This window comes from Bacillus rossius, chromosome 10 (assembly GCF_032445375.1).
Source record: "Bacillus rossius redtenbacheri isolate Brsri chromosome 10, Brsri_v3, whole genome shotgun sequence".
NCBI classification, from domain to species: Eukaryota; Metazoa; Arthropoda; class Insecta; order Phasmatodea; family Bacillidae; genus Bacillus; species Bacillus rossius.
This window is the reverse complement of record NC_086337.1, coordinates 40,481,582-40,507,964: the sequence shown is the minus strand read 5'-3', so window position 1 is coordinate 40,507,964 and position 26,383 is coordinate 40,481,582. Positions and strand designations below refer to the sequence as shown.

At 38.5% G+C, this 26,383-nt stretch overlaps 1 protein-coding gene across 2 annotated transcripts in view; it reads left to right on the top strand.

Moving 5' to 3' along the window:
* The window catches only part of LOC134536015 (alpha-tocopherol transfer protein-like), a 342,792-nt gene that overhangs the window by 298,200 nt on the left and 18,209 nt on the right, over window positions 1-26,383 (top strand). Inside the window, exons 1-2 of one of the 2 annotated variants that reach the window (XM_063375509.1) lie at window positions 21,055-21,213; window positions 23,413-23,550. In XM_063375509.1, the coding sequence (XP_063231579.1) occupies window positions 23,421-23,550 (130 nt within the window). In that variant the 5' untranslated portion in view covers window positions 21,055-21,213; window positions 23,413-23,420. Of the gene's footprint in view, window positions 1-21,054; window positions 21,214-23,412; window positions 23,551-26,383 lie in introns of those variants that run through there. The other variant, XM_063375510.1, reaches the window with a different exon arrangement.

Genomic DNA, 26,383 nt, shown 5'->3' with positions numbered 1-26,383 from the left:
CCTTTAAAAACCATCATTATTAAACGGTTTGGTAATGAAATTAATTTATAATGCAGATGGCAATTAATTGTGTCTATTAATTTAGTTAGTATTGTTTGGAAATAATTATATACTTTTCTTACTTTTCTTTCAATGATAATATATTATAAACTTACTGACATTGCTCAAGCAAAGCCCCGGGTCATTAGCTAGTGTACAATAAAAATGTTTTCTTACAACACGGCTGAATGTATGCGGAACGTTTACATAGAAAAAAAGAAATCCAACCCTTCAAAGACGAGCGCTACAACCAGCTACAGTGTACAATGGTAACGAATCACTTATTAATCACATCATGAATAAAGGGGGGAAAAAAAGAAAATGCCAATTAATTAAAATAAAGTTACAGATACTTCCTTTCTACGTGGCTTGTTACAGTAACTTGAGAGAAGCAAAACAGAATCTTCGGTGGAAGAGAAAGTTTCGACGGAGGGAGCAGACTTTATTCGCAATTAACTAGTGCTTTTCATACATAATTCAAGGGGGGAAAAAATGAAGGGAAAAATATACTGAACCAACCAGAGCGTAATATTCTGGGATCACAAGAAATCAAAAAGTTGTTTTTTTCGTCCCCAAATTCTATCGTTAATATCATCCACGTCTTCTTTTCGAAAATCAATTTCCCTGCAAGTGTGAAGCAGGTGGCTTCTTAAAACTATTTGACATGTTTTAATAAAGCTTAAATAAATTTAATATATATCTTACAAACAGCAATTTCGAGTGTATAATATATTTTATGTCACGCGAGCGTTTAAAATGTATTCCAGGCTTCCGTGGCTATTGTCCGAAATGTGGTGACTTGTGTGTTTTAGCCGCGTCATAAGTGAATATTTCGCCAAGATTTCGGTCGACATTGCGGTCGCCATCATCAGTGTGTTTCCGGTAATGGTAACAGGAAACTGTTAGCCTTGTGGTGGTGACTGTAATGTACACAGAAACGTATTTTAAATCTTTTACTTTTTAACGTGGCTACAACACCCAAGCAAAGAAACCTCACGAGAGTTCAATTTTTCATCAAATTTCCGGTTCATCGATTTATTTATGTTACTGATAGCGCATTGATGACAAATAAAAGCAAGACTCAAGATCGCAAGATCGTTTTTTTTTTTTTTTTTTTTTTTTTGTAATAGTACGGTTTGTTCAGTGATCTGACTGTTAGAAGAAATTGCGATTAACCCTGGCATTAGGAGGTGACCTAAACTTAATTTATGCGTAAAACTCCAAACTCTTTTACTGATTTCTCGATTCTCGAAAGTTTTACCCAGAATTTTACTGCAGAGAATGAGGAAACTTATTCAAACTTGCTCAAAAATATTACGACCAATTACAATTAAAAGTGAAATCCTGAATTCCAGTCCCTAAGAAAACTTTATTTTTTACTAAATAATATAAAACATTTAGTTCAAAATACTGTTTTTTTTAATCTTAGGACTTAACATTTTTTAGTGGGAGTATTTTCGCTAGTATTTCTGGGATCACGCAACACACAGCGTCACATGTCGCGCAAAAAATGGTTTCAGCTTTGCACTCAGAGTCGCACTTCTAAATCACCTTACTTTTTCAATGGTGCAATTCCCTAGTACCGTAGCTATTCAAGGTTACACATTCTCTTGTAACCTGGAAACAGTTAAGCTGCGGGGCTGACTTCTCCGGTGAAGGTCTGGAAGGCGAGGTCGAATTCAGTGAAAAGCAGCATTGAAGCGTTAGCAAACCAAGTATGCCTGTCCCATCAGTCAACCAGGGCTACTACGTATACGAAATATATACGTAATCATCCTAAAAAGCTCACAGCTTTATATCTCAATTGGTTAAGGGTAGCTCAATTTTAAAAAAAAAAAAAAGTGAGCTTGTATTTCAGTACTCGCCAGAGATATGTAACATGTTACCTCGGTGACGAGCAAATTATTGTGTTTTCATGTTGCAAATTCACTCATAACATGAAACTCGGACACAAAATTTAACGTAGAATTCTGTAAAATAATGCCGAGCGTGAAAAATACACACATATTATATTTCAAATAAATTTTTGGAACTCGAATCACACGTAGTTTCCGCACCCGCCGCTATAATTCGCTGCCGGAGCAGCTTCGTTTACTATCGAATCATTTAAATTTGCGGATTGAAAATTTAAAATGTATAATGAAACGGCTCCTACAAAAGGTAAAAAGACTTTAAAATAATCCAAAACCACGAATTTGTAACTAACACTCGCCAAGGAATATTATTAAATTACTGCCCATCCTTTTAGAAATTCATTAAACATTTAATGCTAGAACTTTCCCTTTGGCTTTGTGAACATTGGTTCGCAGATGTTAGCACCGTGGTTACAGTACTCATTTCTGTTTCATGCGAATTTCTATTATTCTTGAAATTACTCCTACCAAATGTCGTATACCTAGAGTGAAGATGTTCCACATCAAAATCTGAACACATCACATTTATAGACGTATTTATTTTTTAAATAAGAAAGACCAAATTTGATGTGTTCAGTTCAGACGTTCATTTAATTCACAGCAAAAACAGACGAACGACTTTTTTAACCTTAAAAAAACGCATTTCCGAGCCAAGGCCGACAAGTTGTTAAGGTATGTTGCGCACTTCAACACGTTGATGCCTGCTTTGTTATTTTAATGACCGTGTGTAAATCTCCACTTGCAACTATAAAATAAATGTTTCTCCTCTGAGAAACGAAGTTGTGCTTTTACTTTTTATTCTAACAGGATCATACAAGTTGCGCGTACTGATAGTATGCATGTATATAGTATTCAGGTAGAAAGGGAAGATTTTAACTTGCCAAGCGTTGTTATGTCAGCGTTGATTCAAGCCCTATTGGCAATGTGACAGGTCTGTGTTACCAGACAGCTCGAAAAACACCGGGAACCAACACAGCACCGAGGTTTACTAAGCCAGGAGTTGTATGGGGTAAAGAAGCCAGTCATTTTCCATTTCCATATACCACACACTGCCAATAAATTATGTATTGCCTTAACCAGTAATAGTGTAATACATTAATATGCCTTCGGAATTTACAGTCGGATTAAAAGTATGTTCTTTGAATGAGCCTTGCAATAAAGATTATTGGTTTCAAGCATTATGTTGGACATACGCCATTACTGTTTTATACCGTATGGCACAGAGATCAGACTGATTGTGCCTAATGACGGTAACAGATCTCAGTTACCGAAAAGTCGAATCTGTTTTGTTTTAAAGCAGATCGTTGTGTTTGTTTGTGCTGCAAATTAATTTGACATATCCCTTCCACCAAATTCTCTCTGCTGTATTTGCATTAAACATATTTTTTTTACATCGGCTGATTTTGGAAAATGAAGAAAAAAAACGAAAAGAAAAAATCACCATGGTGTGTGAGACCGAGCCTTCAGAAATGAAATTTTAAAATTTTGACTCCATGTTTGTCAGTGCACACGAATTGTCATTTGTTCTTTCATTTTAACTTTGGGCTGTTTCGGCAAAGCTGTAAATTAGAGACGGTTACATTCAATGACGTGCATAAAGGCTGTTTGAGGAGGGATCGTCCATGTGCCATAGAATAGCAACCATACCTACACTTTCGTTTGAAGTGATTTCCGGAGATCATGTAAAACAGAAAGCAGGCTTCCCGGGCTTGGAAGCAGGATTTCCGAAATGTGAATCAAGCGTATATTCATTGCGCCAACTCACTTTATTTTATTTTTTTAGTGAAACGTTATAACATTAGGGTAACAGAAGTGAGTAGGTAACGGAGTTAACGTGTTTCGAGCGTTACGAAAATTCCGATTGCACGAGGGGAATAGTTAGGTACGTGGTGGGGGAACCGGTAGAGGAGGAGTGTGCGTCAGCGGCGACACCACTCCAACGCATGCACCGGCGGTCGAATGGGATGATGACACGTAACTGTATGCTAGTTGTAGCGGCCGGAAGGAGATACGGCAGGTGGAAATGACGCAGCAGTGATGCTACGTAATTCTCGTAACGCTGCTCTACTCCACCGTTTTTTTTTTTCATTGGAGATCACACCCGAATTGTTATTATTCTCAATTATTATTTCTTGTTCAATAAAAAAATACTAGTATTTTATCTCTACCTATACCTAATAAGAAAGAAGTTTCACTTCTGCCGCGCATGGACTGCAAGTCCACATTTTTTTTTTATTTCGTGATCAGGAAGTGACTATAATATAAAATTCAAGCGTGCAATATTTACATATAGTCCTTGTTTCTTCAGGGTCGGATCATAAGATCGACTCGCGATATGGTTCCACGCGTACACCAGGACTGCTTTCGGGACAGTTCCGTGTAGCAGGTGGGAAACTGGTTTATCATTGTGTTGCTGTGCCCTTGGCAGTTTCATTTGCAAGCGCTATGCAAATACGGCCGCGCGCAAGTGGATGAGAAACACGGAGAGAGAGAAAAAAAAATAGTGTTTGCGTGGAGTCCACGCGCTACGGAAGTGAATCTTCTTGCTTATTATATCATTAGGTATAGGAAAAATAATTATCTTTCCTGTGATCGCATGTTTAAAAAAAATGCATGCAAGTATGCGAGCGCTAAATTATGCTATTTCGCAAGTATTTCGCAAGAGTGCAGATGTGCGAGTGTGCTCCGTCATTTCTACCTCCTCCCCTGCCGTCTCCTTCTCTATCGGTCTTCCCACCTCGTACCTAACTATTCCCCTCGTGCGATCGGAATTTTCGTAACGCTCGATAATTGTAGCCCCCCTCAGCAAAGAAGTTTTCACTCAGAGGTTTAATAACGTTACGTATTTCTCGAGCGATTATTATTTTTAAATTGTAGAGTTGGTCTAATTGTAGCGGGAGCCACAAGATCACTGTGGGCCGCAAACCACGTAGGTGCCGACTCGGTGCTCATAAACATGAGCAATTTCCCTGGGGTGTTGGTTTCGAATCCACGGATCCTCGCCACTCGACAATGATGAGTCAGCGATTCACAGCGAACGAGGACCCCCTCTGGTACCTACCTACAACACGTGGAATGCTGCAACCCAAACGATTCCCAGACGTATCAAACACACGGCGATAACTGTTGGTGATGGCGTATCGAGAGAATTTCTCGAGTTTAACTTTAATGTTAAAAAAAAAAAAATCCATCTTCAATCCACGAAGAAAGTGGTTACAAATTATCCAGGGATCTTCATAAACTAACGGAAATCTTCGTAAACTGACGGACACTGGGCTTTGAACATGAATCCAAAAGGATAATCTTTATGTAGTAACAAAACATTCAAAAACTTGTTAAGTTTACAGTAATAAAAGACTCATTTTGTCTGTTTAGAACGAAACATACAACTCGAAAGTCGAAATACGGAGTAGTTTCTATGAAGATTCAGTTATTTAAAATTACGAAGAAGAATTTGAGTTGAATTTGAGTTGAAATCTTCGTCGAAAAGTCCGAAATGTACTGAAATTTCTAACAGTATACCACTTTTGTCTTTAGGAATTCATACAGCTGTATACTCATTTCGTGAAAAATAAAGTTACTGCTTGAGCAACAACCAATCATAAACATCCATTATTTATTTAAAGAAGCATTTAAAATGCTATTTTATTGTTTCCAAATATTTTTGTATTGTTTTACTTTGTTCTAGAATATACTGATGTCATTGAAAGAAGAGCTTAAGGTTTGGTCACACTTTTTTTTTTTACTTAAGAACACTACCTGTAAATTTATTGTGCTAGTTGTCTTTTATTTCATGTTTCAACACGGATTTTGTCTACTTTTATTAACTAGCCTGAGTGTTTTATAATAACGTAACAGAAGTAAAATGCTTGCAAGTGTTCATGATTATGATCACTGCCTTGAGATTTTACAGCTAGCAAATAATAAAAAGGTTTCGCGAAAAACATTTGCAACCATACAACTGAACCAAGAGAGTTAGATTTACAAGAATGGCTATTTAGTAATAGTGATGACAATAAAATAAATTTACCAACACTAAATGTACGAGATCAACTTAGAACCGCCATCTCTGATGTATATTATTCGGAAGATTTCCTTCATGCCTTGGGTTCTAGGCTGGTATATATTCTATATCTGAGACATCCCTTTGAATAGGATTATTTACCGCCTTGCGTTGGGGCTTAAATATACACAGTTACTATCTATCTCGAGTAATTAGTGGTAAGAAGTCGATTCAGGCGGTAGCATTTTTGGGTTCATTTAATAAAATAATTGTTATATAATCAGGGCTTGAGAACTAAATCTTTGTACCTCTGTCTTCTTTACTGAGACGGTGTCTTGGTTGATTTTCAATGGACGTCATTTGAGACAGGTTATTTTACGCTTCAGGTTGCTGGAAAATTGTATAGTAAATTTACGTAAAGTATGGAAACCGCTGAAACTAAATCGTAAATCAAAAAAGATGTATTCGTATTAAAGGTTTGCTTTCCTATCCAATATAAAAGAATCAAAACGTTACGAAGGCACATTTATTATTTTGGTATTATTTATTTATTGTTTGCGAACAATAACATTATTATTCTTTAGCGTACCTATCATAACAGCACTATTATTAGCTTCAGTTATTGTGGTGAGACTTAAGAAACAAGATAGTTAATGTTTTCCATAATAATTATACTTAACCACTACGGAGTAGGAAGGTCCTAACACAACAATCACCAAATTAAGTTTTCATTTATGTATTTATGGTAGTTCTCACTAAACACTTCAAATTAGATAAATACAATACTTTAACATTTTATAACTAACCGCTGCATTTTAATTGACTGCTATTAGTAAGTTAAACTAAAAATCCAAATAAATATTTTTAACATGTGAATAATAACTTAAGAATACAGATAATCTTTGTACCATATTTCTGTTAGATGTTGTTTTATTTTTCCGTATCACTTATGATCTAAAACAGTTTTTCGAATTTCACTAAAATTTTAACAAAAAACTTAGTAAATTTTTGAATTAATGATTCCGTGTTTAATATATAAATATACATAATGTTGGTATGTATGTATGACGTCATTAAACTCCGACACCTTTTGACCGATCACCATGAAAAATGGTTGACATAAATATTTGAACACGGAGAATATTTTCGCGATCTCCATTTTGCTTTAACTCGCTACTAGATGGCGCTGCAGCGCATCACCTTCTTAACCGTTTAACCGATCGCCATGGGTAAACTGAAAATCATAGGTCATGGACATACAAACAGCAATTGTGTTTCATTTCTCTATGTCCACTACACTGTCATATAGCGCTATGCAATTTGCTTTAACTCGCGGACAATATATCACCCTGAGTTCACCCCGAGCAACGCCGGGTACTGAAGCTAGTACATTTATTTTTCCCATTTCTTTTTGGTAAATTTCATGTACTGAATTTTCTGTAATAGTCTATACAAACTAAACGGTGGTTGTAAACGTTCGACAACGTTAGGTTCAGTTCGGCATCCTGCATATGTATCGAACAACTGTTTCGTCAAACTGAAAGTCTCTTAGTCATGGGTGTATATGTGGTAGTGAGGCGGGATGACAAGTGCGACTCTCGCTGGTGTTTCTAGCACGGTATCGCCTCTAAGCGCAAGGTTCTGAATAAGCGCGCAGTCTTCTCGTCGTGCATGGGGCAGCTGTGAGATTTGAGCGGTAACCAAAACAATAGGTTTGTGGCGGTGAAATGAAGATAAATGTGTAATGTAAGTACCTTGAGTCCTTTCAATAATCTCTACCGGGTTTTTCATGTCTAGAAAATTACCCTGAAAACACGCGTTTTATCCCTTTTCACTCTTCTGCTTAAACACTTTTCGCAAACAGACGCCACTCGGATATCTTGAGCAGTTTTCAAACAGCGTGTTTTATCTAAAGCACTCTGCACACCGTGTGGCAGGCGGAGCCTTGAGAAACTGACTGAACTCGAAGCAAACTGCCTTCGGTGAAGGTCTTCGTAATCGTTGACGAATTTATCCTTGGCTCGCTTCGCTAACCTGTTATTTTCACCTCGTCGTAGGCACCTTGATCTTCCACCTTGGGACTAGTAATGCTCATTCGTTTGAGACAGTGTTACACGAGCAGGAAAAACAACGTGCTTTGGGGGGGGGGGGGAGGTGCTTTTAAATATGAGTGTTCTTAAGGTTTATTTGATTAAATTGTAATGAATATTTTAAATTTTTATATTTTATTTATCCTATGTGTGTAAACATATAATGATTCACTTGCTAATTACCATTTGTTCTTTTTAAAGTGAAACTTCTTTGGGCGTAATGGGAGTAAAATTTCAAGGCCGAATTTCAATGCAATGTTTTCGTGAAACATTGTGAAACTTTTTTTTTTCTAACCTAACTAATAACTAAGTGTATTTGGGAGGGGTATGGGTAGGGAAGACCCTAAGTGCGTCTCAGGCCGAAGCCTATACGCTCTAAGCATGCAGGTTATGACCATGCAGTAGAGGACGCATGCATCATGTGCTAGGAGGGGATTGGCCAGCCATGGCAACGTTTTAGCCATGACTAACTCCCCTCACTGACTATTCTAGGTTAAAAACTAGATAAGTTGGGCTTAGGTAAAACCTGCATAGACACAGGGAAAATCCTGGGCACTGCAAATTTCATACATTAATTACATGCGGGTTGGCTACGGGAATAGAAGGATGGCTCAGGAAGAAGAGTTGGAAGAGTAGAAAATATCTACTAAAGCCCACCGCATACGGTACAATATTTTCTACTAGTTTGCTTACTAGAATGCTTACTGGTTTCTGTACTGTGTAGGCTACAAGCTGAAACACTAGGTGCGCTACAAGTTTCTGCTGCACACGATTCTTTCTGCCTTACTACTTTTGTTAAGAGAATATTTTCCACAACATAATTGTATTATGATAATTCACATTTTTTACTACACACAAACAAGGCTCTTCTTTGTATGCATTTATTAAAACGAGGAGTTGGTCACTATTCCACTTCTTTCCGTCCATGTTTATCACGACATGCGCGCTTAAAAGTGTAAACAACCCCTCGTGCTGTTTTCGTGAGTTCTGATTGGCCACTCCTTAAATATTGTAACACAGCTAGCAACGAAAATAGGACGCAGTCTATTACGCAAAACCAGTAGCCCAGCTAGTACAGCTACTAGTATCCAGTTTGAATTCGAGTGAAGAAACAAGTAGTAGAGCCAGTACGACTCCTAGCATACAATATTGTAAGGAATATTGTACCGTGTGCGGCGGGCAAAAGCAAGGGCGGGCACTTGGGTTAAACATTTTTTTTTCCCTAACCTAATTAATTACTAAGTATGTTTGGGAGGGGTCTGGGTTAGGGAGAGACTCTAAGTGCGTCTCAGGCCGAAGCCTATACGCTCTACACATGCAGGGGGTAACAATCTTCAGCTGACATTGCACGTTCCTACTACCTGTTAACATCTTCATGGCTCTATATTACGTCTGTATGCGGTTGACATTTCCCATACGTCACATTCCCTACTACAGTGTTTATGTGGACACATTTTCCTTCATTGTTTCGGCATAATTAGAACGCTCCCTGCGTTTAGCAGTTGGCTGGCCAAGCATAACAGCCAAGTTAACATGATAATTGATTCCGTAAGCTGAATACAGTTTGAATTACGTTCGAGGGAGAGAACCATTACGGCGCTTGTAAATTTATGATCCTTTCATAGAGCGCGAAATGAATCTGCACCAATCTATTTTGCACAATGCCTGCCATCCAGACATATGAATTATGAACGAATGATCTTGTCAAATGAAAGGGGTCTGCCCCGCATGGTAATTTAGTTCAGGGTGGAGGGACAGTTTCATTCAAGCCAGCGGTCGAGAGCACCTCTAGTACGTGAATAACGACGTAATTATAACCAAATGAGAAAAGTTTGTACGAAGTTTTCCCGCCAGGTTATCGAATTCCCTGATCGTGCCTGTTTAGCCTCATCCTGGGTTGAATATTGTTGACCTCTTTACGGTCATCGCCCGCTGATAAGACGATAAACCGCACAAGAATTCATATCACCTTGTAATTAAGCATTTTAAAAGAGTACTTTGAATCTTGGAAATTATTTCACCGAATTTTTGCAATGCAACTAATGCAAATAAAAACATTTGAGCGAGTCTTTCAGTACTATCAGATAAAATATGTGTAACATCTAACCTCTGTAACTAGCACATTCTTGTGTTCCCATGTTGCAAATATGAAACTCGAACACGAAATTTAACGTAGATATTCCTTAAAATAATCCCGAGAGTGATAAATACATACGAAAATTGTTTTTTTTTTTTTCAAACTACATTTCTTGACGCGAATCACGCGTAGTTTCCGAAACCGCCACTAGAATTGCTGCCGGAGCAGCTACGTTGACTATTGAATCATTTGATTAGCAGATAGAAATTTTTAACTATATATTGAAATGGCTCCGATAAAAGCGGAAAAGGGTTGAAAAAATTCTAAACAACGGCGTTGAACCTGATTCTCGACAAGGAATTTCATTAAAATCCTGGCCATCTCGTTCAAAATTCACTAAACAATTAATACTGTAAAGTTTCTCTTTGTCCTTTTGAACGTTGGTTCGCGCCTCTGCCACACATGGCAGCACCGTGGTTAGTGTTCCATGCGATTTCCGTTCCATTCACGAAATTACTCCTACCAGCTGTCGTATACCGAGATCATAGATGTTACATATCAAAATAATATTTTGTCTGCGGTAGTATTAAATATAAAGACCTCGGTCATAAGGAAGATTTTAAATAAGTCTGTCCAATCGACACAGAACCCAACCACGTACAATTCGATACTAGTCATACGAATGTGTTCCTGACATAAATCCGCGTTTATGTTCAGTTGTGGGTGACGCACTTGTTATCCTCAAAGTCATTTGCTAAGCTTACGTTACAGCAATTTGTGAAAGTATTGTTGAGACGTACCGAGTCCTTTCTCTCCCTTGAGTCGCACCTTCGCTCCTAAGACGTAATAAAGATGATAGCTGAGGTACTATTTCTAATCGATCTTGTACCTCGCAATAATGTAGCGTTCACAACAATTTCAAAGTGTTGGTTTTGAGACGAAGGAAGCGATTCCCATGCAATGAGCGACAATAATATCTGTGCTTAAAGCGGTTCCTGCCTTCGGTGTTTTCTTTTAGTTTTCTTAGAGGTTAACTGATACTGTCGTTTGTTTTATTCTAATTAAATCAAAGAAATGTTATTTTGTTACATCATCAAACGGTTTTAAAATATGAGCTTCACAAAATAAAATTGTTACAAAGTTTATATTGAAGGTACTTTTTTTTCCATTCTACCTTAAATATTTCGCACGATGTTCGATATTAAATAATAAAACACAAATATGAGAGACGTGTTCACTAAGTTTTGTCAGAGAGCTTCAGACGTTTTATGTATTTTTTAATTTGTTTACATTCCAAATAATTATCTCTTGTGATGGCAATGTACAAGCGCGTGGGAAACTAAAATAATAAAAATATAACGTATATTACTATGGAAACAAAATTTTTCCCCCTTCAATTACTGAGTGTCTCGGTGCATACATCCCACTTTTTTTTTAAAAAAAGAGGAAACATGAATTATTCCTTGTTAATGCACTCAGGTGTGCGATATTATTTTCTAACTAATTCCGACCGTGTTTTGTTGGTTGTGAGTTTCAGCGAAGTAGAAATAACGGGGAAAACAGATTTTTTGAAACTGCTGCTGCGATGTTCCCTTCACTCTCGTGTTGCAGTGCTTGTGTCTGAACAAACGTAACTCTCGGGCCCCGCACGTCAACTTCTTCCCCGGGGAAAGCAACTCGAAGTTGCATAATTTAGTAGCTTCTCTCGCGACTTGGTTTAAATATTTTCCGCTCGGTGCAAAACAAAAAAATAAAAAAATTCCAGTTTTTCCAGCTTCCATTTTAGAGGTTATGTAACACCGTGGCTTTAAAAAAAATTGGTTGTCTGTAAAGTCGGTTAACGGACGATAGTTTAACGTGACGTCATAACAAAACATTGATGAAATGATCGCATACTTTTATGAATAAAATTGAATCATTTTTATTGAATTATCACTATCTTGTATGGATACAAGAAGGAGTGAAATGAAATCTACAATTTAATTGATAAATTTACTTTTATTTGCACTCATTAATTCAAATATGTTTCATACATTAACGAACAGATTATTTTAAATATAACTTTTATACATGTTTGCTATTTAACTTCTTCCAATCTGTGTTATTCTGTTAAGGATAGGACGATGATAGGAAGAGTAGGAAACGAATGGGAGTGTTTCAAGTTTAATGTGCCTCGAAAAAGTCAAATCGATGGTTGTTCCAATCGAGTGGAAGAGAGATAGATGCGGCGGAAGCGTACAATGAGCGTAACGGGACAAAGCGTAACGGGACAATGAGTCATCCTTTTTCGTGCGTGCAGCCGGGGTTCATCGATTTATTAGACGTTGTCACGTCAAATAAAAACACGGGCATGCAAATCCGGCCCTGAACTTTTCTTGCTACAGAGGCTGACATACTGTGCGCGTTGATTGCACTTCTTCTGTGCTCGCGATTGGGGCCCCGGGGGCGGTCGTCGAGGACAAGGAGGGAAAACAAAAGAGTCGCTGTCGAGCGTCGCGTGTGTTGTCGAGGCCGCACGCGGGACGCAAGCACGACTTCTCCGAGACGTGCGCTCCCATCGGTGCTGTTCGGAAGTTGGGACACGGAATGAGCTTAACAAACCCCCCCCCGCGGAATCGAGCGATGCGCCGTCGTTCTGATGCGGCGTGCCCTTCGCTGCAACTCAGCTCAGACTCTCCGAATTTATATTCTAATTAGCCGCAGAGTTTTCAGGAGCAAATAATCGAAGAAAAAAAAACTTAAACTCTGTAAAATGGATGGTTTCCAACTATTTAATAAATTCGTTTCCTTAAAATACATCAAATTTAGCCAAAACAAAAAGTTTCTGTTATATACTTCACCATAAAAAGTTGCCAAAGAAAAAGAATATCTGTGATCACAAACCAGGAGCTTGGGCGACGTTTTAATTTTTTCACTCAAATAGAGTTACGTATACCAAAGTGGTCTGATATAAAAGCGTATGTATGTGTGTGTAAATATATATTTGGACTTCACATATATATGCATATTTAAATACATCGAAAGTGGCAAAATAGAACCAATTAAACTAAATCAAAATGCGTATTTATTTTTAATTAATATTTTTTACTGTAAAATTCTGAGGAAAAAGCAGGCATAGTTATTTGTTTGTTTATTTACCAAGCTATTGCAGACTGTAACTTAGGGATATTATGGAAGGTGATGGAATGATACGCAGGTGGACAGAACACACAAAAGTAAGACCAACTTCAGACCATAACAAATTATTATTATTATGACAAATATGATTATACAACGATTTAATAAACATATGGAATGACGGAGTCAAGCTCCACCCTATAACTTGAACTCTCTCGACTCGTCTATATTAGGCAAAGTGACCAGTAACCATTTGCCCACCTAACCCAGATAGACGTTACCATTAGTAAGTGAAAGATGCAATTTCCATACTGTGTTAACATTATAAAATTACTGTGACAAAGTACAGCACGAGTGTTTTAAAACCCAGAAGCCGATGAGATGTCTGTCCGACTGAATGTATAACTATAAAATGGACACTTTATTTTGTTTGAAAAAAAAAGTTCAAAGCAATTCCTGGAGCAATTTGAGAAACTTGCTGCGTTGCTGATGCTCGGATGCTCAGTGATCACTCCAGTAGTTCTCCGCCGAGGATTGCGGGCGAATATTGTAGACTTAGCTCGGCCTCGATACACACTGGCGGCGCTGCTCCGGCGCTCGCTGGCTGCCTCCTGGCGGGAGCGAGTCGCCGATCCTGGGGCGTCCCGGCGACTGTAGCTGCTTCCCTCGGCACTCGCCAGGTGCCTCCACCAGGCCAGGCGTCGCGGGCTCCTCCCAACCAACGCCTGGCCCGAGCAGCACTCGCCGGGCGAGCGGGGACTCGTCGCCCGAGCTGCCGGTCCCCCCCCCCCCCGACCCGCTCCTCGAACAATGCTACGGACTGTGGCGTCGCTGAACTCGCAAATAAACTGGGCAGTAGCAACGCTACTTCTCACGGTGAGCTTCCGACCCGTTCATCTCTCCAACGACTTATCGACCACTCGCCTCTCGATTGGACTCCGACCGACAGGTTCCCTATACTTTCTCCGATCGGCGACGGTGTGTGCTGGACTGGCTACTGTCTCACTGTGTTCTCTCCACCCCGGGGTCTTATATACGTACCCCGAAGGTGCCTTTATTTTTCAATTTATCTTAAATTCTTGTACTCTTCCACGAGCTGCCAGTTGTTGAGAAGTTTTCCCCTCGGTTCACTGACCCACAACTTCGGTTGACCACGTCATCCGTTCACTCTCACCGAATGCAAGTCTGTTCACCAGGTTTTCGAGGCCGGATGAAAACTTGACGGTCGTACGCCCCCGGTACAGGGGTTTATTTTGTGTTTTTATGACGAACGATTTTGAAAAATATTTTTAATTTTTTGATAACGAAAATTTTAAATACGTCCTACTTTCGACGGTCGAGACTTAAAGATCGCGTACGCACTGCACTAACTTTAACGCTCATTAACTCGTGTAAGCACACACACTTTTCCACCGGGTCCAATTTGTTAAAGCTTCGATTTGAACTCGTCCTTTTATAATTTTTAACTCCCAAAACAATTATACTTGACAGGAAACCCCGTCCTAATATATCTTTACTCGTGACGTTAGACCTATGGTCCTTTAACCTGGAAGTTAACTTTTACGACAGGAAAGTTTATAGCCGGTAAGTTGTTTACGTTAAACGTTCCGGCAATACGATGTTCGACCGGACAGATGAGGTGAAGTTGGCTCAGACACAGTGTTCTTAAGTCAGTTGCTGGGTACACTAAATGTCAAGGGTTCACGTATTATATAGTGTTTATTCCTTGATTCCTCTATTTTTTCAATCGACTAACGATCGCGTAAGTAGAGCATCGATATACAGGATCTCCCATAACTCAACATCAATCCGAGAATAGTTTATAGGAACATTAATGACGTTTCTGAATAAAAGAAAAAAAAAATCAAAAAGTGTCGCAGTTTTCGAGCGATAGGCATGTATTCAAAAGTTTTTAAATCCCCACCCTGCACAAAATTATGAGATACCTTTTAAATCCCCACCCTGCACAAAATTATGAGATACAATGAATAAAAAATTTTGATACACTATCATGAATAACCCTAATACCTATAGATAACAATTTTAAATAAATTCAAACATGCTATACTTTGGGGGAGGGGAATTCTTTGCACCACTTAGGCGGCAATAATGTTTTATCGGATTACTCTGACTTATCACACTATAAAAAAATTACTTACCTAACTAGGCTTTTTTTCCAAATAACTTGCTAAGTTACCAATGCAATTTTTTTTACAGTATGACTAGTCAAATTTGCCCGATTAAAAAAATTTTGCCGCATGATTCTGCCAAATGATGTTTTATTTTAATTTGAATTGTTATAAATAGTATGGTTATAACAAAAACGTTTAGTCAAAGTATTTAATAATTTGGTGGAGAGTGGTGGGCAGACGAAAACTTAAAAAAAAAAAAAAATCTTACATCTCAAAAAATATGACACTTTATGAATTATGCATTTTTTTAAATTTGAAACTGTAATTGTTTGGCCTATCAAATGTTCTTGGCTTGACATTGAATTATGGATCATTATATATATATAGCCTATATATATATATATATATATATATATATATATATATATATATATATATATATATACTATGCATGGATGAACTTTTTGCTACAGCCAGGCCTTTCTACCTCTTATGTTTTTATCCTGAGTAATTGAATGATTGTGGTATAAAATAGTAACGATACACTGCTAAAACTTTTCTCTTAAGTTTGATTATAGAACACTGGTTATAAATTATTCAAGGATCGTCGTAAAATTACGCGGATAGTGTGGAAATTTTACAGTAACCGAGTTAAACAACTTTGAACATGAATCACAGTAGTCATCTTGGAATGTTAACTAAATCTAGAAAAACTAATAAGGTCTACGGTGAAAACCCTCCTTTTTCTTCCACGCCATTGTTTATATTGTTCAGAACCGTACACAGAACTCCGGAACCGAATCCAGACGTAGTTTCTACGAAGGTACAGTTATCTGGAACCACGAAGACCTCTTCGATTTTTTGAGGCCGCATCCCTCATTTAGAAGTTCGTAAATTTAATGTAATCGCGATGAAATTAAAAATTGTTCAACGTACATGAGCGATCTGAGGTTTTTTGTAAGTAAATGTTCTGAGCTTTTTCTCTTCGGTGAATGCCTGCTGGGCATTTGTTTTTCTTTTTTTGTCGGCTACACCCTGAAAAAGTAAATGGCCCAAGGCTATGCCAAATCTATGGCCGTCACTGGGTGAGAATAAGAGGTTTTTTTTTAAATTTCTTAAAATTCACATAAGGGGTGGGTGAATTCATATCCCCGATCTTTCCCCCCTCCCCCAGCGCACGCATTGGTCACAGGAGAGAAAGTATCAAACGCGGCCAGGGCCGCAACTAAGGGGGGGGGGGGGGCAAGCGGGGCATACGCCCCGGGCGCAAAGCTGTGGGGGCGCCGAAATCGCTTGCATTGTAATTCCTACTACAACTGGTAACTGGTAAAAAGTTTTTGCATGGAAGTTACGTAGTACAGAAACTGTTACATGTAGGTATGGAAAATGCTTAAATAGCACAATTTTTCCGTGGGAGGGCCGCCGGACCCCCCGCTTTATTGGTGTGGTATGTGCAAAAAAAGAGGGGGGGGGGGCGCATTAATCCATTAATTCTCCGGGTGCCACAGACTCTAGTTGCAGCCCTGAACGCGGCAATCTTGCCGTGTCTCCGTAGCAACATGTCTCGGTGAATCCCACGAAGTTTGCTTCAGCTTGGCAAATCGGCATCTTTTCATCCGGAACACTGCTTTTATATGCCGCGCGCGCCATCTGTGTACTCAGCGCGAACCAAGGGGAAAATCGATTGCACACACCAACCGAATGTTCCCAATAACAGAGGTAGATGGGAGCTACACACTTAGTTTGTTTTTTTTTTGTTGCTAGTTTTGAAAATTCCAGACACTTTTTGGAAAACTAACAGGATTTTTTTTATGTAATAGTTTAGTTTAAAAAAAATTAACGATATAAATATGTGCAATGCTAGGGTAAGAACGCGAAACCAGTATCCATCGAACACTATTTTGTAGTGATACAGTTGTTTTCGTGTAACGGCACAAATTTACAAAATTATCTGTAATTTTACATTAATATTTCGGTGTAGTGCACACGTGCGTTCGAAATATACTATCTTACATTACTTTTATATCTTATACATTTCTTGGAAGAAAACATAATTACAGGGTCCTAATAAGGTATTGGTTAGTATAACTTGAATTAAAAGTCCAGATACGGAAAAAAAATCAATTCTGGCTTGATATTAATTTATATATAACATTTTTAATGTTTTTTATAAAAAAACTTACTGTGGTTTAATTATTTTCATCTCTTCTTGAAAATATGGGTACTACAGATGGATATGGATATACTGAATTGCATTCATAAGTCTATGAAATGATCATAGTGAAATAGCAACACGCATAAACTGATATATTATACCAATACTTAATTTTGTTAATCCACCTAAAAATATGTAAAAAAAAAAATTCTAATTTTAATAGAAACTACTGAACTTTCATAATAAGATACTGAGACAACTAACTGCATTTCTAAAGCGGTTTTTTTTTTTACTTTAACGTGTTAACAATGTTTACCTAAAGGAAGAGATTGGCTAATGGCGGGAATAGTGGAGCCTTGAAACTGTACAGCGACACAAAGGCTTGAATTTGTAAAGTATATGACAGCGGATGTATGATGTGCAGGTCTTGGGAAGATGAAAGTATTAATGCCGGATGCGAGGGTATGAAGAGTCTTGTCAAGCTTGCCTGCAGGATGACCCGAGATACAAAGGAATATTAGCCGCTAAACAACATTTCGTGACTAAATATTTTAATTGCTTGGAAAAGACTGTGTGAGGGGATAAGGCCAATAAGGCCACCGAGACAGCTGTTTTCGAAATCGTAATTGTTTTCGTGACTTTCAGAAAACGTGTTTTTTTTTTTATTATTTAAAAGATTTGCATCGTGGGTTTTCTGACGAAAGTTGCTGTGAATCCGTAAACATTAATAAGTACTTTTCGTGGGAATAGCTCGTGCAAACAGCAGTGCGAGACAATGTTCACAAAACGTTATTATGACACACCTGCAAATCACTAGCCACATCAAGCATACAAGTCTCACGTAAAAGCAATTGGTTATAAATACTAACAAGTAATTTCAAAAGTATGTATGATCCTCTTAAAGAAATCTTTGGCTGACGAGCTTCTGCTGATAGATTAGCGGACGCCAATGGCGGAGAGGTACTAATTGCGAAGCAAAAATCGGTGAACGTATATCATTTAGATGTTTGTTCCGATTTCTCTGATTTCCATTAAGCCATATCAACAGATTTGCAATGATAAATCTGTAATTCGGAGGAGTTTCTGCTATGTAAATATTTCCCGTGCGGACATATCCGGGCCCTGATTCCAGGAAACCAGCGCTCTGGGCAGATAATCCATTACCTCATTTTTTATCTCTTCCATCAGCTCCATCCCCGAAAGTAAAAATGTTTTACATATTCAAGCGTATATATACTGTCAGTTTCAAAACAGCACAATGTGCCACTAAATACTGAGGGTTTTCAAATACATGTTTGACTTTTTTTTTCTTATTTAAATTTAATAAAAAAAAATGTTTATTGCAGTTTTATACTACAGTAGTAAAAAAATGAGTTATGTAAACTGTAATTTTAAACACTTTTTTTAAATATATATTTCTAAATAGTTAGTACAAACTAGCATTTCCCATTGAAATGAATTTTTTTTTTTTTTGAAAAGCAAATCATTACCGTACGTTAAAAATAAAAATCCTTAATTTTTTTTTCCCCCGTACGTCCCTCAATTTTTTTTTTCTTCGTTATTTTGTTTTATTATTATTATTATTATTTGCGCCTCTAATGTTCCCGCCCCTCGAGGACCGGCGCTCCGCGCAAACACGTGCAGTTGGCCCGGATCCCAGACATGCTCGGCGTAGCGGCAAGGCGCTGGACTCCCGTCCAAGGTCGCCCGGACAGGGGAACCACAACTGCATGGTCTCGTCCGCCGGCCCGTGCGATCGCGGGAAGCATTTTTTTTTTTCAAAGACGAGAGAGCCACACCCGAAGTTACCCGAAGTTCATACTGGCTTCCCCCCCCCCCCCCCCCCCCCCCCTTCCGGTTCTATCTCATATCTTTAATGTAGCTATCCAAACCAAATCAACCGTCCACAATGTTTTTAATGTAGCTATAACTTTAAAATTTATTTTTATTTGATAGTACACCTATTTTTGAAGATAGGGATGACCCTACTGTATTTTTTTAGAATTTGCCAATAATTTTTATTAATGTATGTTTTTTTGACACAAAGTATAAAAACTACCAATTTGAGGTTATTCGAGCCTCTGGTTAAATGTGTGGGATAGTTCGAACTCAAACTTTAGTTTTTATTGATGGTACCCTAATTTTTGAGCGGTTCGCTTGAAACCCTGTCCAACCATCGTTCTAATTTCCGCACTTCCGCGGTTTCCCCCGAGATCACTTCAGCCACTGATGTCAACCACGACCACAACAGGAACAGTCCCGAACCTTTACCGAAGTCATAAGGTCATGTCCGAACACTTTAATAAATAATATTTTATTTTTCTTTCGGAAGGGAAAAAAAATTAAAATTAAAAGGTTTTTTTTAGGTTAGGTTAGCGTTATTTTTAATACTGTATGAACGTAAAATATATAAATCTTGATGCGATACGGTTCCTTGATGGGGGGGGGGGGGGGGGGTGTTGTTCGTCTTACCCACGAGCAATCGGCAAAATTCGGAAAACTACGGGACAGTTCGGGTGTTGTGGCTCTCGTTCCCGTGAACTGGTAGGATTCCCCCTTTCTGACAAATTAAAGGTACGGTTCTTTTCGTGTCCCTGGTCTGTTTCATAATGGGTTACCGTCCATAATCACTTCCCCATCGACGATACGTCAAGTCTCGCTACCACAATGCCATGAATTTTTTTTCTTGTCATTACTTTTATTCTGGGGGAGGTATGTTTGCATTTTAAGTTTCATCTCAGATTTCCTTAATAATATCTGATAACGGTAAAAGGTCACCAAGTGTTCACAATTATGTATCACTTTTACAGTTCAAAAATAACGTTTAATAAATACATTTGGCGGAAAAACAATTTATGTCCCAAAAAACAAACGCAAGAGAGCTTTTCAAGTTTACAGAGGAATCTCTTTATTAGTAGCTAGTAAAGAAGGGGAAAATTAAAATTAAAAAAAAATAAAAAATAAAAAAAAGCAATCTGTTGTGTGAGACTGAACGTTGAATGTTCCCGCCTACCAGGGCACACAACATACGTTACGCAGAGCTTCGGAAGAAACCCACGTGATTTGAAAACACCTTGAGATATCCGAGTGGTGTCTTTAAGCACACGCAGAGGACGGTTCAGTGGTCCTGTTTCCGTGTGTGTGTGTATATGTGTGTGTATATATATATAAAGAGAGAAGGAGAGGAGTGAAAATGATTAAAGCGTGTGTGTGGTTTTTTTTTTTTTTTTAATTCAGAATAATTTTTAGGCGTGAAACACACAGCACAAGATATTCCTAAAGGCACCCAAGGAACTTTCATCACACCTTCATCTTCTCGTTTCCCCCGCCGCCCAGGTCTCGCAGTCGCCGTGCGCGCACGGACGAGAAGATCGTGCCTTCCAGTCCGGAGGCGATGCCGCGGTGGAGTCACCGGCGTGCTCCCCCCTCCCTGACCAGGCGGGAGAGTGCGCAGGCCCCTTGGAAGGTCGCCGCGAAGGTCAGCCGGAATACCTGGGGGAGAGCAGGGGGCAGATCCCAGGGAGCTCAGTCGGTGTTCGCGCCAGCTACCGAGCCCGTCGCAGAGTCCTCCGAGTGTCCTCCGAGTGTCCTCCGAGTGTCCTCCGAGAGTCCTCCGACGCCCGGGGCGGTAGCGACCGGGACACGTCCGCCTTCCTTCAGGACTCTTTTTTATCTTTCGGGTACCTGGTGAGTACCGGTCGAACTGATCTACTACTTACGGGCTCCGCCTCTACCCGGACACACACACGGTGCGCAGAGCTTCAGGAAAGAAAAAACAACGCGATTTCAATACTACGCAAGATATCCGAGTGGGGGTCTGCTTACGAAAAGCATTCAAGAGTTCGCCGACGGCCGAAAAGTACTTTTGATTTCGGATTGAGTTTTTTTAACTGTATTTTTAGAAGAGTTAAAATGGCTAAAACGCATGTTTTCAGAGTACTTAAGGGACTTGCATTACACCTTTATCTTCATTTCTCCGCCATATAATGCTACGGTCACCGCTCAAATTCCACAGTGTTATCCTGTGACTACGAGAAGACTGCACGCCAGTTGCGCTAAGAGGCGACACCGCGCTAGAAATACCAACGAGTGTCGCGCTTATCATCCCGCCTCACTAACACACATACACCCCTGACGAGGCGGGCCCCTTTATAAAACTCTAACACTGACTGACTGACAAAGCACAGCCTAAACGGGTAGAACTGGAGATTTGAAATTTTGGTGTAAATAATCCTTTAGTACCCAAGGGTTCACTAAAAAAAAAAAAATCCATCCCTAAAGGGGTTTAAAGGGGTGGTAAAGATTTTATGAAGAAGAATTTCCGTTTTTTTTTTTTTTTTTTTTTTTTGGCAGAAAATAACCATGGCCACGGCTGTTGCATTGTTTGTTCATTCCTTATCTGCATTTAAAAAAAAAATCAAGGATGTTAAATATCAAAATGTCCCGTTTTTCGTGTGTATGTCCTACATTCTTGAAATACGGCAGCGATATTCTTTGTATTGCTAGACACAACGACTGAGTATCAGCTCACAAGGGTGGTTAATCCCGGCCCACGCCGGATACTTCAGCTAGTATATTCACAGGGCTTTTGGTGAAAACAATGTGTCTGTACGCAACCATTTACTAAACACTCCTGCACGTCTGTCTCCAGTCAGGCCTCTCTCGCCACTGCCCTGCTCCCGTGCTACTTTATCAACCTAAGCGGGGGGGAAAAAAATAGGTATACCAGACACGAAGCAATATTTGGAAAATAGTTTATTTTATTTTTCCACGCTGTTTGGATGAATCCGCGAATTTGTTAAGCTCTAATAAACGAACTTAAGATGTAAACACGACCACTGAACTAGCAGCTTGCACTTGCTGCCTCGAAAACATGTCCCAATTGACACATTGATTGATTTACTAGCCATGTGATGATTAGAAATGTCAAATAAAACTTTTACATTATACATATAATTATTGATTCAAAGTTAATTCATTATTATATTTACAGGTCCAAAGGGTTCTAATTCACGAGAGAAAAAAAAATTAAAGTATTCGTTTCTTTAAAGCTTGCTAAATAAATCAGTTCGGAAGGCATGAAATTGGTGGGTGATGAATGTTTCAAATTTTTAAAGGAAATTGTACTTTGTTCCATAATTTACTTTTGTTTAATGTTGCCTTCTTTTGCCGTATTTGGACCTTATTTCAGACAGTATTTTTTTTTAATTTGAAATGCTGCTCCTGTTGTTAAAAATTCATTTTAAAAAGTCAATACTGTAACGTTTTCCTTTGGCTTTGCGAACTTTTATTCGTACCACGTGCCACAGATGGCAAGCGCCGTTGTCACGCATTTTAGTTCCTCGCGACTTTCAAGCCATGTGTCTCGCACTGTTCTGGTTATGGAATATATTTAAGGTTTTTGAAGAAAGAAGGAAAATTTGTTCACTTTCATGATGTGATAAATATAATAGTCTAAAACCCCTTTTTAGGTGAAGAAAATATTTATTATAATTTTTGGTGATGGCATATATTCAGAAGATTCTGAAGAAAGAAGAAATTTTTTGATTAATATTATTTATTTTGTTTACTTTAACATTTATTTGGATAGAGGAAATTAATCTTACATGAAGATATATAATATACATATAACATTAACTATGGGGACAAGTCAATATAATCTCTCACTAACCCCGATAAACCTTTTGAAAATAAGTTAATATGAAGATTATATCATTTGAAGATAAAACTATTACTAGATTGATAAATCTCCTATTATACCCTTACAGGGATTACATATAGGAACGAAGCAATAGAAATATGCCTTTATTATTTATTGGAGAAATCTGTCTCGCACACGGAGAGCTGAGGTGTCACCCTTCAGTTAATGTCCAATGTGTCATGCAGTTGCAGCGATGAAGGGCGACATGAAGCTGCCGTTCATGGACGGCCTCGCCGAGACGAGCTTCCCAAAAGAGCACCACGAGAACATCCAGCACCTGCGCGCCTGGCTCAGCTACCAGCCGCACTTGCCGGAGCTGACGGGTGAGTCCGCGGTGGTTCACCGCAGCCTAATCCCACTCTCCAAAGTAGGTTACATACGGAGACCCGGAAATTTCGCGGATTCATCTGGCCTCGGGATAGAATTCAAAGTTATAGGTGTGCTCGACCCGCATGTTTACTTTCCCCATTGGTTGATTTCTTAGCGAGAACATTTTTATCCCCGTGAACTGGCACTGCCGATATTCGCTTACTTTCTCTCCTAGCTGGGCATCATTGGCTCACGGTCGTAGAGGGGCGTGTCCAGATAACTGCGTGCCAATCACGAACACAGTGCGAGAGTGTGAAGGTTTGCATTCTAGCTTGCGACTAAATGAATCCGCGAAATTTCCGGGTCTCTAGTTATATACAACCACACACCACATATCCTCGAACGCCATTAAAAAAAAAAATTTCTATGATTCTAAAATGATCCGATAATCAAGGTAAAAATTCTAAACTGAAACGTTTTAAAAAAAAACATTATAATACTAAGTACATATGTGTTTGCATAATTTATTTTTTTGCTTAAACAACTGGGAACAGTCTGTAAATACTTCCTACGTTAAAACCAAAACATTATTGAGACGATTCAACATTTAAAATTTTAACAGTAAATTTTTTCATCACGACATTAATTTTTTTTGACCGTGGCGTCGAATATTTATGTTGTGTCTCTACAGGATAATGAACGCTGCACCATCTCTACATTACAATGTTAACTAAGGGTTTTCAAACTTGTAATGCCAGGATCCTAACATTTTTTTAAGTTATCACTATGCCCATAAATTATAGCATATACTATTAAAGGTTTATTGTACTATTATAACATGTATTTTTAATACGTATTAGATCTGTAACGTTCACGAAAACAATATATATGGATGAATAACGCGACTACGCTGACTTTTCGGGATTTCTGAAACTTTCACAGATGGCAGCACCGCGTTTACACATTTCCGTTCCTGTCGACTGCCGTTCCATTTACGAAATTACTCTTACCAAATTCCGTATACATCAAAAATAAATTCGAATAAGACTATGTGAGGAAGGAAAATTTAGAAGTTCAAACTTTTGCAACTATGAGTTCACTATGACTACATTATTTATCTCTACAGAAGTTTTTGAAGAAATGTTTGTAGCTATATGCAACAATCTTCAATGTTTTGAGAAGTTTGAAACTTCATGAAGAGCTATTAAAATATAAACAAAAACTATCGATAGAATGATTCTTCAAACATAAATTTCTTTGTTTTGAGATGTAGATTAAGATTCGAAGCACGTTTGAAAGATCATGCAAGAGATTTGGATTTTATTAGACGTTAATTCGATCCGTGAATACTTTTCAGGCATTTATTTCAAAGTACTGCCAAATGAGACACATCGAAGCGCATGCGTTGTGCTCTTTCTCTGGACAGCTTAAAAACATTTATTGGGCCTAAATTTGAGTATTTTTTTTTTTATTTTCTAGCCAACATATAATTATTTCCAATGCTAGTGTTAAAAAATCGATTTAAGCTAAAAGGTAGATTACTGATTATTTACGCAGATTGCCTATCAAGTTCACTTACTTTGAATATTGAGTATAGAGCCTCCAAAAACTGGTCAAGTGTAAAGCAGAAACATTCTTCTTGTTTCCAATCGCATGTTTCCAGATTTTGCGAAAGGCTAATACATGTTACATTACGTTAAAATTGTATTTATATTTATTGGCAGAAAAAAACTTAACCGACACAGTAGGTAGCCTACTCATGCAAAAAAAAATCTCCTGTAAATTTTTTTTATAAAATATGTTCTTGCCCAGGATTAACACAATGCTAATTACGCTAGTACTGCATTTCATTCAAACCTGTTGACACTTCTTTAATAATTTATGACGGCATATATAGAAAACATGCGATGATTCCTACTTGTGTGGAACTAAACATTATCATGGAATCGAATATATAACGTAATACACGCTCAATACATTCACATAGTCTTTTTTTTTGTCATGCTAAAGACATCACATAATATGACAAAGTGCCACTTTGTCATCATGGAAAAAAAACTTTTCAAACTGGAGGGTAGTAACTTCCAGACCAGGAAGTGGTCAATAAATTGGCGGTGTTCGTCTTCCCTCAAGGCTGACGGGTGGTCTGACTTAGCCGCAAGGCTGCCATTGTACGGCTGAAGGCCGTGATCTTTTGTGGCGTATGTATTACACGACCGAGGAAGCAACGTGATTTGTAAAAGCCTGTCCACGCTCAGCGTTTTGAGCAACGATCTAACTGCGCAGTTAAAACTGTGCACACGAAACACTAACACCTCCGATTTTCCACCCGCACATTTTCTGCTCGGATAGCCTACATTACTACCACAACCCGAACAGTTCCGAAAATAACCGAAGTAAATGTTAGGTTATGTTCGGTCAGTGTAATAAAAAAAATAGTTCATTATTATTTTTTTTTCCTGTATGATAGGTTAGGTTAGGTTATCGTAACTAAAATGAAAGGTTGGTTAGGTAGGTTACGGCAGTTTAAAATACTCTGTGACTGTAAAAAATATAAATCCGTTGCAATATAATGTTTTTCACGTGCTATCGGCAAACTTCGGAGTACTTCGGAACTGTTCGGGTGTGGCTCTCATCCCTGTGAACTGTAAAATTCCCGCTTTACTCAGCGGTAAATTAGTACGGGACAGTCATGGAGGAATTGTTACTTTTTTTCTATTTTTTCTACGTGTTTTTATTAGAACTCAATGGTCGAAACATTTCGGGAAAAATTGTTCAAGGTGGTGTAGGCGCTGGCCGTCGAAGAGAAGAAAATGTTCTCATATAAGGTTACTTCATGAATTGCAA